Here is a 12,004-nt window from a genome sequence, read left to right as displayed (position 1 = left end):
GTGTCCTTAGATCCTTGTTCCTGAGCTAAGCGGGGGTAACACTTCTAATGAAATAGGACAGGATATGTGAAAACCTTGATATCACCCCCAAATTTTACCATCTTCTATGGCTTTGTATTTGATAGGTGAGAAGGTTTGCTTTGCTATTTGAGAAGGCAAAGAAGTGAAAGAAATCTTAGCAGCTCTTGTGGCCTCCTGCTAACGAGTTCCTTGTTCTCCCCAGGGATCAATGAGCAGGGGCTGTACCGCATCGTGGGGGTGAACTCCAGGGTTCAGAAGCTGCTCAGCATATTGATGGGTGAGTCTGGAGTTCTGCTCAGAAAGTACACCGTGCTGCTTTGAAGCCTTGCCAGGCAGGAGCAGAGGCTCTTGCTGGGGTCCCTAATGGTGGTGACTGTGCCCTTAGGACCATGTGCTGGCCGAGGCTGGGAGGCCCTGGGCCCCGTGGGCAGGTCTGAAGGTAGGACTGGCTTCACCAGGTCCTGCTGCAGTCACTGCTGTCCTGCTCACACATGCTCTGAGCTCTGGCAGCCTTCCCAAACGCAAACCAAAATCTTCAAAGAAATAGCTGAAAGCTTTGGCTTTTCATCTCCTACGTGCCCCCTTGTTCCCAGCACCCTTTGAAATGATTTTCTCCTGGATGTTGCATGATGCTGCCTGTGGCTGTTCTTGCTTTCCCCACAGACTTTCTTGTGCCTGTTTATCTCAGTCTTGCCCAGAGTTTTCCAGCATGTTTCCCTTGTGACTGAGGCATTGGATCCTGCAGTTCTGGGTGCTCCGAGCTGCTGGGTCTTGGCACAGCAGAGGTTTGCTCTGGCTGGGGGGACAGAACCATTTCAGCCCTGACCTCACAGGCAGCATTTCCATCCCACAGCTGCAGCCCTGGACCAGTCTGTCCATCTGTCCAGACATGCCTGAGACACAACAGAGGGAGAGAGAGCAGAGCTGGGCTGGAGCAGGGCAGCTGCCCTTGGCCAGGCCTGTGTGATGCTGCTCAGGCTTGGCAAAACCACAGCTGAAATAGCTGTAGGAACAGGGAAACAAATGCTTACTAATTTGTTAGTGCTGTGTTGAATGTGTTTGTTACTCCTTGGGAAAATGCGTGGCATTTCTGGTCATCTTCTTTCCCTTCACTTACTATCTTTCCTTTCCTACAGGATTTCCTTTTCCTTGTCCTCACAAAACTCCAGTGCTCTTTTCTCTGCATATTTCTTCTTGCAAAAGGTTTTCATCTGTTGTGTTTCAACATCTTTTCCTCCTCCTATTCCAATTCCTCCTTCTTTTCCCACCATTAAGGTGCTCAGTGAGCAAGGCCCACGTGGCTGTTGGAGCTGTCAGTGTTAACCTGTGGAAAACAGATAACCCAGGTGACTGGAGTAGAAGGGCACAGCTCCAAAGCGGGTGCAGGGCACCTCTTTGCTGTGGCCTTTGCAAAGTTCACTGCAGTCACGAGATGGGGCTGGGGCTGTTATTAGAGGAGTTTGGCACGGGCTGGGATGTGAAGGTGCCCTGAGGTCCCAGGGCTGTGGGCAGCCAGCACTGTCCTGTGGCACACTCGGTGGGCACGGGGACAGCGCCGGTCCAGGAGCACTGCTGATACCAACAGGCTGGCTTGCTGCCCTGGGGCAGGTCCTGGTGCTCCACAGCCAGGCCTTTGGGTGCTCTCCTCACCACAGCCCACAGGTGGCAGGGCCACAGACCCCGTTCTGTCACAGAGGTGTCAGTGCTGCTGTCAGTCCCCAGGCTGTGACAGATGGCAGAACTGGCCTGGGTGAAGAGCTCTGTGGAGCTGGGAGGGATTCATTCTTGGACAGCATCCAGCATCCATTATCTCCCCAGCCACTGAAGCCACTCAGCTGTCGCCCTGTGTCTCATAAGGAGGTGATAAATGGCTGGTGCTTTTCCTTTGTCCTGGTGTGTCCTCCTTGGGTGGTGGTGCTGGAAGCCCTGCAGGAGGCGAGGCAGGGCTGCAGTGGGGCCCCTTTTGGGAATCCCCCATGCTGTCCATCCTTGGGGTGCTTTGCAAACCCGTGACTCTGTAACTTCCCCAAATAGTGGGGGATTAAATCTCCATCACCCGCGGTGTTCGGGCTGTGTGTGAAGTCAGTGTCCCACCAAACGTGTCCCTTGTCAAACCCATCTGTTCTCGCTGCCCTCGGGCTCCTGCTGAATGGAGGAGCCAAACTGTGCTCCCACTGTCAGGTTTCCCTTATATTTAGAAATGAATGTGGGCAGCGTTACTGCTTCACATACAGTTGAAATGGCAAAAAGATCGAGTTTCCCTGAGCTGCTGTCAGAGGCACTGCTGGGGAGGGCTTTGGCAGGGTGTCCTGCAGGAGGTGGTGCCCAGGGCACTGGCAGCAGGCTGGGGGGCAGCCCCAGCCCCTGGGGTGGGCTTCAGGGCAGATCTTGTTGGGGGTGAAGCAGTGAGGGGTGCTCCCAGGGCTGCTGGGGGGCACATCATCTCCCCAGCATTCACTGGTACCGTGTGCCATCCAAATGAGGACAAAACCCAACAGATAACCAAGCTCTCATCAGTGGGAGCTCCCACGAGAGGGTTTATTGTGGCACTGGGGCCCCAGCAGGTGTGAACCCTGCAGAAGGTGAGTTACAGCATCTGGTCTGCTCTTTGCCCTGTGGGCCATAAGGGCTGGGAGTGGGGCTCCTTCCAGCCACCCCTGCCACCCCTGAGGCTGTTTGGGAAGTCTCTCCATGATAACCACCCTGGGGTGGTGAGCTGCTTCCCCGTGTTCTTCCCCTCACCCTGGAGAGATTTGTGAGAGAAGTCAGATGAGGGACTGGCAGCAAAAAGCAGCTCAGGGTTAGTGCTGTGGCTGTGGGAGCTCTTCCAGCCCTGGTTCCTGTGGAAGTGTGTCCTTGTGGGAGGCAGGGCTGGCACAGCACTGCTGCCTGGGGGGACAGATGCTGCAGCTGCAAGCCAAGGCAGCAGCTTCTTGCAGACTCATAAATGTGAAGGTCAAGGGGAGCTGATTAACTGCTCTGAGCCTTTTCATGGGACTGACTGTGGAATTTCACCTCCTGTTCCATGATCCTGCCTGGAAACTGCTGGGTGAGCCTTTGCAAAGACACACCCTCTGGTGCTGGTTGTTCTACTTTGGTTTAAAAGTTTCTTGTCAAAAAAAGATGGAACTTCTGGGAGGTTTTGTTAACTTTGTTTTTTTTTTTTACTATGCCAAACTTATCTTGACTCCTTATCTTAAAATTCTCTCCTTGTAAAGGCAGTGCTGTAGGAAGTTTCCTGGGCATTGAGTCAGGAGGATGGAGGTCATTTGTGTGATTGCTGGGACACACATGATCTTTGTGTGAATATGCATTTCTTATGTATTTACTTTTCCAAGCGCCTCTTGATGTTTTTTTTTAAATTAAAATAAACCCTTTGCCCTGAGGGAAAGCTGAACTCTATTCACAGCATTCTTTTAAGTAGGTTAAAATTGCCTAATGCTTACATGGGGCTTTAAAACTCAAAAATGCATTAATTGTTGCTGTGAAGAGGCAAAAATCCCCTGAGCTGAGCAGTGGGAGCAGATGGTGTTAGCAGCTGTGTCACCCTGGCCTTGGGGACAGTGGGAGCCCTGGCAGCCAGGCTCCCCAGGGACACTTGGCACTGGTGGGACTCACACCAGGGACCCCCACAGGGGCTTCCCGGGGTTCTGCTGGGAGCAGGAGCCTGGCCGAGTTTCCAGGATGGAGTTAGCAATTGGAGCAGCATCCAGGCAGGAGTGATCAGCACAGGGGGCACTTCCATGCTGGGCTTTCTGTGGCCTCGGTTGGGTGCTCCTGGCCTCAGTTGGGTGCTCCTGGCCTCAGTTGGGTGCTCCTGGCCTCGGTTTGGTGTTCCTGGCCTTGGATGGGTTCTTCTGGCCTTGTTTGGGTGCTCCTGGCCTTGTTTGGGTGCTCCTGGCCTTGGTTTGGTGCTCCTGGCCTGGGTTGGGTGCTCTTGGACTGGGTTTGATGTTCCTGGCCTTGGTTTGATGTTCCTGGCCTCAGTTTGTGTTCCTGGCCTTGTCTGGGTGCTCCTGGCCTCAGTTGGGTGCTCCTGGCCTTTGGTTTGGTGTTCCTGGCCTTGTCTGGGTGCTCCTGGCCTTTGGTTTGGTGTTCCTGGCCTTGTCTGGGTGCTCCTGGCCTCAGTGTGGTGTTCCTGGCCCCAGCTTGGAGCTGTCACCATCTGGGTCTGAGTGGGGTGCCTGAGCCCACTTCCATGGCCTGGTGGTGGCTCTGCAGGGACTCTGCAGGTGGCTCTGCAGGTGGCTCTGCAGGTGGCTGTGGCTGTGATTCCCAGCCAGGGGCTGCATGGGGAGGTGGCTGCAGGATGATGATGATGATGATGATGCTGGCCATGGTGGGGAGGAGGGTCCCTGGGCCCTTGTGTCCTGCCTGGCTGTCACTGCTGTCACTGAGCACCTCGGGCTGCTGTCCTGGCATGCTCCAAGCCACACTGCCCTGTCCTTGCTCGGGATGGAGGGTTCCCTTTTCCTTCCCTTGTCCCATGCCACTGAGTGTGGCCTGTCCTGGGTGATGAGCCCCACACCCCTGCAGACGTGTCCTGAGCTGGGAATAGCAAATAAAATGGGCTGTGATGGTCTCCCCACAGCTGAGCTGGAATTGTCTTCATTTCCTCCAGTTACTGGTTTTTTGTCTTTTTCCATAGATCCCAAGACAGCCACAGAGACAGAGACAGAGATCTGTGCAGAGTGGGAGATCAAGACCATTACTAGTGCACTGAAAACATACCTGAGGTAAGGAGAAAAGCCTCACCTGCCTTCAGGAGGGGTTTGGTGCTGGCCTGGGATTTTACTGCCTGTTACTGCAGACCTTAACAACAGCTCTTTTATAGAAACAGAGCAGAAACTGCTCTTAGGGAATTTATTCTGGCTTTCCCCTGGCTTTCCAGTATGATTGAGTAGGATCTGGGGAACACACTCAGCTCTGACAGATGCACATATTATACAGACATGATTTTAAAAGCTCTCGCTTGCATCCCCTGCCTTGATTTAAGCTTTTCCCTGAGCTTTTCCCGGTGGACTTCCACCTTCTGGGCACGTGGCAGAAGGGGAGGGCAGTGCTGTGTGAGGGCAGGGGCTGAAGAGCTTTCCCAGACCTGGTGCTGAGCTTTATTGCAGTTCTGATTTCTGTGTGTCAGGTGAGCCAGTATCATCCTGGGGATTTTCCCAACAGGACTGGGTGTTGGCAGCCAGCAGCATCTCATTATCCACAACGTGCTCCTACCTGTTGTGACCACAGCTCCTTGCTGTCAGAGGCTGTTGTGTGCTGGGTTGTGTTTGAGGGAGCACAAGAGAGAGCCTAAATCCAATTAGGGTGATAAGTGTAATTAGCCTGGTGGATCTCAGCCTAGAAAATCACAGAATTTTGCATGATTGGCAACCTTTGCTCCAGAGTCTGAACTGTTGGCTAAGCAAAGAGGAATGTGGGCAGCACCAGTGTGTCCCTCTGAAGGGATGCAGCAGTGGGAGGGGACAAAGGGAATGGGGATTGGGAAAGTTTTACAACCAGGCTTGTTTATCTTTTCAATTTATTTTCAAACTTACTTGGAAATCGTGGGCTCAGCAATGCACTGAAGCTGCGTTACTGAAGGAATGCTAAAATTAAAGATTAATTTAGCGGTGAATAAATCAAAGGTCCTTGCATAGATCTTACTCCTTCTGATGGGGGGAATTAATTAGAGTTGGTGTTGCTTAATTCTGCCCTTTTCAAAATGGAGCTGAGTTTGTTGTAGGGGCAAAGCTTTCTCAGTGTGGATTGTGTTCCTCAGATGTGTTTTGTGCCTGTTTCCTTTTCATCTTCCAGAATGCTCCCAGGGCCCCTGATGATGTACCAGTTTCAAAGGAGCTTCATCAAAGCAGCGAGTGAGTTTGTTGGTGTTCATGGCCCTGCTCCCCCAGAGGAGCCTCACTGCCCGTGGCTGCATTCCCCCTGCCCAGCACTGGGCTGTGTCCTGGCCAGCAGAGCAGGGCTGGAGCGGGGCAGGATGGGGCTGGGAGGTGCCCAGAGGAGGAGGGGGTCAGCTCCTGTATGGGACCACGGGCTGCTGCTGAACTGCACCACGGTGTTTGAGGGGCTCCCTGCTGCTTCACACGTCTGGGCTGTGTTTCCTTCACTGCCCAGGGGAAGGGGCTTTGCTGGGAGCAGGGGATTTTCTGTTGGCAGCCGTGCAGCCTGTGGGTATGGGAGTGGGATGTCAGGGGGCCCTGCGTCCCACGGCCATGGCAGTGCTGGCCTCCTCCAGCAGCTCCCACTTAGCACCATGAACCCAAGCAGCCTGTGGAGCACCAGCCTGGCCTGCACTGGGCACACTGACCATGGAATGTGCCCACATTCCCATCCCTGGCATCGCTCTGGCTGCAGCCAGCCCTGCCCTGCTCACCGTGCTGTTCAGTGGCGTCTGCTCTCAGCTCACTGCAGTGCCTGCTGTGGCATGGAGCAGCTCCCTGGGATGTCTGTCAGGGACAGCGTTAGGCCTCTTCCCATAACAACGCCCTAATGGGGAGATAAATCATCTTCTATTCCCCATGCAGAGCTGGAGAATCAGGAGTCCAGGGTGTCGGAGATCCACAGCCTCGTTCATCGGCTCCCGGAGAAAAACAGGCAGATGCTGCACTTGCTCATGAACCATTTGGCAAAGTACGTTTATGACTGATGTGTTTTTCTCTCCTTTTTCCATTTCCTCTCAAAGTTAATAGTGGTGGAAAAGTTTCCTTGTGTGTGTGTGTGGTGTTGAGTCATTTCTGGTTGGCAACTGGAAACGCGTGTGAGTGAACCGAGGGCCGAGAGAGCGAGGGGGCTGAGGGAGGGAGGGATGAGCAGGGGAGGGATGAGGGAGGGAGGGATGAGAAGGGGAGGGATGAGGAGGGGAGGGATGAGGAGGGGAGGGATGAGGGAGGGAGGGATGGATGAGGGACAGGAGCTGCCCAACCAGCCCCAGCCCCTCAGCAGCACCAGGAGCCCATTCACTCCTGGGAACCTTGTGTTGCTTTTGATGGCCTGGAATGGGTTTGGCTGTCCAGGCTGTCCAGGAGGCAGAGCAGGGGTGAAGCTCCTCACATGATTTCAGAGCAAACCTGCCACTGAAGGACTAAAAGTGATTTCTTTGCGCAACAAATGGCTGCTCTGGGGCGTATTTTCTGCCTTTATGCACCCTGATGAATCAATATTTTTGTGTTGCCTTGAAACTTTGCGAGGGCGAAGGAATGGGATAATTTTTTTTCTTTTGGTGGTAGAGCTGACCTGTAATTTCCCATCTTCTTCCTGCTCCTGCAGGTTCCCATGGAAACCTTTGATTAGTGTTTTAGAAGTGAAAGCATCATCAGGTGTTTGTGGCAGCCTCAAGGCTGCAGCGTTGGACCTGCCCTTGCTGTTTGCACCAGGAGCAGCAGGGCTGAGGCAGGACTGGGAAAGCTGGGGAATGACTTAATGGGATAACTGCTTAGGAGGAGATCTGGAAGAATCCAAGTTATCTGTTTAAAAGGAAAAATAACAGATGAGACTTGAAATAGGCTTAAACACAACTCCAGATGCTTTCTTGTCGCCAGGTCATGTGTCTGCTCCACGGGGTCCCTGGCAAGGCTGTTAGAAACCAAGTGGCTGGTTTAGCTCTTGGTTTCAAACCTTCTGCATTTACAGCCTGAAGCCAGGGCCCTGTGGTTCCAGGTGCACCCATCAGCCAGATGGGATTGCCCAGAGAAGCTGTGTCTGCCCCTGGATCCCTGGAAGTGTCTGAGGCCAGGATGAATGGGGCTTGGAGCACCCTGGGATAGTGGGAGGTGTCCCTGTCCATGGCAAAGAGTGGAACTGGGTGAGCTTTAAGGTCCCTTCCCACCCAAAGTATTCGGGGATTCTGTGATTTCATACGTGCAGGGAATCTGTAATTGTTTCAGTGTTTTCCATCTAAAGGAAAAACCTGGTGATGGAGTAGAGATGTGGAGTCAGGTTTGCAGTGGGGTTTGTGCTGCTTTAGTGGGGAAGGAATTCAAACAAAACAAACAGTGTGTGTGGTGGTGTGTGCTATTTTAAGAAGAGAAACAGCTCATAGTGTTATTTAATAGGAAAAAAATTATCTCAGAGAAGGGCAGGAAGCTGAGGAGCGAGAGGCTGCTGAGCTCTCCAGCCCTGGTGCCATTCCTGGGGGAGATCCTGAGGCACAGCCAGCCCCAGGTGAGGGCTCACAGCATCCCTGTGGGGCTGGCCCTGCAGCTCCTGCTCTGATCAGGAGCAGCATTCTGACCCAGGAGCATTGCCCTGATCCAGGAGCAGTGCCCAGTGCCCTGACCCAGGAGCAGTGCCCAGTGCCCTGACCCAGGAGCAGTGCCCTGACCCAGAAGCAGTGCCCAGTGCCCTGACCCAGGAGCAGTGCCCTGACCCAGAAGCAGTGCCCAGTGCCCTGATCCAGGAGCAGTGCCCAGTGCCCTGACCCAGGAGCAGTGCCCTGACCCAGAAGCAGTGCCCAGTGCCCTGACCCAGGAGCAGTGCCCAGTGCCCTGATCCAGGAGCAGTGCCCAGTGCCCTGACCCAGGAGCAGTGCCCTGACCCAGGAGCAGTGCCCAGTGCCCTGACCCAGGAGCAGTGCCCTGACCCAGGAGCAGTGCCCAGTGCCCTAACCCAGGAGCAGTGCCCATTGCCCTGACCCAGGAGCAGTGCCCAGTGCCCTGACCCAGGAGCAGTGCCCAGTGCCCTGACCCAGGAGCAGTGCCCAATGCCCTGACCCAGGAGCAGTGCCCATTGCCCTGACCCAGGAGCAGTGCCCATTGCCCTGACCCAGGAGCAGTGCCCAGTGCCCTGACCCAGGAGCAGTGCCCAGTGCCCTGATCCCACGAGGCGTGCCCACGGAGCAGCCAGGCCAGGCCTTGTGTCCATCACTCTCTAAAAGAGCTGCTTGAGGCTGCAGTGCCACTGAGCCAGATGAAAGACAAGAGTGGAGAGAAGCCTTCACATCTGCAGCAGATGTTTGGAGGGAGGGCCTGGCTGCCCCGGGGGGATGCTGCAGACGGGTGGGACCAGCTGGTCTGGTGCTGCTGAGGGCAGGGCACCACAGCCAGCAGGGGCAAAGCCAAGGGCCTCTGGCTGCCCTGCCAAGCTGGGCTGCACTGCTTGGAGGGCTTTGTCTCATCTGTTTCTGTCTGGGTTTTTTATTTTAAGTAACGTATGAATAATCAAGATTTGCATGTTTATCAGATGAGCTAAAAAAGTATTTCTCACAGTCTTGCTGTGGAGATTTCTGACAGTAAAACCAGAACTTGGGCTGAGTCGGTCAAGTAGAGAAAGAGCCTGTTTTGGGTGGTTTCTGATCTGTGTTTTTGGGGTGTACGTGCTCTGCTGCACTGATGAGGGATGTGGGGCTCCTCATGTGATGAAGCTGCAGTTTTTATTGGCAGTAATAAAACTGGTAAGAAAGCTGAAATGTTCAAAACCAGCAATTATTGACCCCAGTATCAGGCAGGATACGTGCCTTGGAGGTGGCTCAGCAGTGCCCTTCCCCATGTGGTGGGTCCCATGGCAGCTGGGGGCCACAGAACTGGGGTGCAGTGAGAGGGGCACAGAGGAGGGACAGGACAAATCTAGGAACAGGCACAGACAGGGTAGAGGGCAAGGAGCATTTTGACAGACAATTATCTCAATTTCTCCCTCTTACTGCCTCTCCAAGCCCATTTGTGCTGCCTTCTGCCTCATGTCCACATGTCTGGGCAGTTGTTCACTGTGGCCCAGAGAGCAGGAGCTGTCCCCATCCCTGTTTGTTGTAGCCTTCCAGCCTGAACCACTCTGGGATTCTGTGATTAAACCCATTTGTTTTAATGCCAAATAAGTCAAAGTGAAACAAGGTGCCTGTGGTGCTGCTGGGCTGTTGGTTGCTGTGCCAGGGAGTGCTGCTGGAGTGGAGCTGCTTGCAGAAAATTGCCATTTTTGTTGGAGGTGCTGCAATATCATCCCTGTCTCCTTCTTTTGCAATGTACTTTCTCACCCAGGAGTCAATGCTGTGGAGGTGCAGAGCAGGGGGATTTCACTCTGATTATATTTCAAGCATTTAGGGAATTATTTTTCATGCATGGCCATAATTTGACACCTGAGCTTTGCTCTGTTCTTGTGGCAGCGAGTCCAGGATCTCCAGCACAGATGGTGCCAGGCTCACACCCCTTCTGTGGGGCTCCCAGACCCTTCTGTGGGTTGGCATCAGTGCCCCACACCAGCCCTGATCCCCTGCCCTTGTGCCAAGGCCAGGCCGTGGAGGGGCTGCACTGAGCTCCGTGTACGTGTGTTTAGCAGAATTAATTATCTCTAATCACTCCCAGCTGTGGCCTGGCCACCACGGGCTGGTTCCCCTTGGTTTTGCTGTGGCGGTGTTTTCTAGTTTACGTGTTTTAACCGAGATGACAGCGATTGTTATCTCCTGCATCAATTGTTTGCTGTTTATCAGGGCCATGGTTTCCACGGGCTCTGCAGGGCAGCTGCTCATGGGGATCCAGCAAAACCCTCGCTGGGGCAGGGGCTGGACACAGAGCCTGGCACGTCCCAGAGGGCTCTCTGCTCAACCAGGGATTGCTGGCAAAGCAGGAGAAGAAAAAATTCCTCCAGGTCTTCTGCCTAAAAATACAGCCAGGCTCGTTCTGCTCGGCGTGGGGCAGCTCCGCGCCGTGCCCGGGCCCACGGAGCCCTGCAGGAGCTGCTGTGGAGCTCAGCACGCTGCCCCTGTGCCCAGCAGCTCCAGGACCCCACCGGCACCTGTGCAGGGCCAGGGGTGGCAGCTCCCCCAGGAATGTGCTTTTCCTGGCGTTGTTCTGCCGGTTTCCCCCGAAGGTGCAGCCGGCAAGGAGGCTGACGCCTCTTGGCACAGCAGGGCTGATTTCATCCCCGTGGCAGCTGTTTATGCTGCTGTCTGGTAACTATTCATTTGCTTGATTTATGTATTGCTTCCAGTAAGTCATTCTTGTCCAGGACATTCTGGAAATTTCCACTAGCCACTGAGGCCTCTGAGGTGCCCCGCTCCCGTGTGCTGCTCGCCTGATTTGGCTGCCAGGAGCAAACGGGGAGCTGCTGTGGCTGGGCCAGGCAATGGTCCTCCTTGCTGCCTTTGGGAATGCCATTTTTATGCCCAGTGCCTGTTTCTGCTCCTTTTGGGTCATGGCGGTGCTGGATCCAGGCAAAGCCTGGAGTTCAAGTGACCCAAAGGATCTGGGTGCTGCTATGGGTAGTAAAAGGGAGGTGACATGGAAGGAGACTCCCTGCAGGCACATGCTGCCTTGCAGGACAGGGAGAATCCTGCCTGGGGCTTGCCTGTCCTGGGTCAGGTTCATGCTGTGCTCTTTTACCCCTTTTCCTTTTTCCCTGGCTGTCATGAGTTGGGTAAGGTCCCTTCCAACCCAACCCATTCTGTTGTTGCATGATTCCATGATTTGTGCTCTGGAGCTGGAGGTACCAGAGCCTTGTGGGGAGCAGCAGCACCTTTGGTTTCCCCTTTGCTCTCCTCTCCCTCAGGTGTTTTGGTGGAGGAGCCAGTGATGCTTCCGCAGAGGCGAGACAGCCCTGCAGGACTCTGTGCCTGCCCTTGCCAGCTCCCTCTCACTCCTCTGCTTTTGTTTTTAATATAAGATTCTGCAGAATTATAAACCACCACAAAAAGCCCTGTAGGTGTACGCTGGGTTTTTTGGGCTTGGCTTCCTGTAATGTGTAAATTAGCTAAAGGTTTTGTTCTGCTTCTGCAAGTGAACTTTTAACCCGCTGTGTCTGGATTGTCCCTGGAGCAGCTGTGTGGGTGCTGGTAGCTTTTCCTTCCATGCTTCTCTGAAAGCTCCTTATATTTCATGCAGGCTCTGCAGTTTTTAGCTGGAGGGGAATGTGCCCCAGAGCCTGCAGTCCCTTGTCAGGGTCTTTTGCACCCACATCCTGCACCAGGCTGGAGTCTGGAGGTAGGATAATGGGGTCTTGCACTAAAGCTGGCATCACCGACCTGGCATGATGATTCAGCAGCTCGTAACAA

General features: G+C 54.2%; 1 protein-coding gene across 5 annotated transcripts in view; it reads left to right on the top strand.

The window, feature by feature from the left end:
* ARHGAP26 (Rho GTPase activating protein 26) overlaps window positions 1-12,004 on the top strand; it is a 101,729-nt gene that overhangs the window by 55,843 nt on the left and 33,882 nt on the right. For 3 of the 5 annotated variants that reach the window (XM_064388100.1, XM_064388102.1, XM_064388104.1), the window contains exons 14-18: window positions 224-298; window positions 407-460; window positions 4,670-4,757; window positions 5,827-5,885; window positions 6,555-6,660. In XM_064388100.1, the coding sequence (XP_064244170.1) occupies window positions 224-298; window positions 407-460; window positions 4,670-4,757; window positions 5,827-5,885; window positions 6,555-6,660 (382 nt within the window). The remainder of the gene's footprint in view (window positions 1-223; window positions 299-406; window positions 461-4,669; window positions 4,758-5,826; window positions 5,886-6,554; window positions 6,661-12,004) is intronic. The other 2 variants (XM_064388103.1, XM_064388101.1) reach the window with 1 other exon arrangement.

Source organism: Passer domesticus, chromosome 13 (assembly GCF_036417665.1).
Source record: "Passer domesticus isolate bPasDom1 chromosome 13, bPasDom1.hap1, whole genome shotgun sequence".
NCBI lineage: Eukaryota > Metazoa > Chordata > Aves > Passeriformes > Passeridae > Passer > Passer domesticus.
The sequence above is the reverse complement of the archived record's forward strand: the minus strand, read 5'-3'. Positions and strand labels throughout refer to the sequence as shown.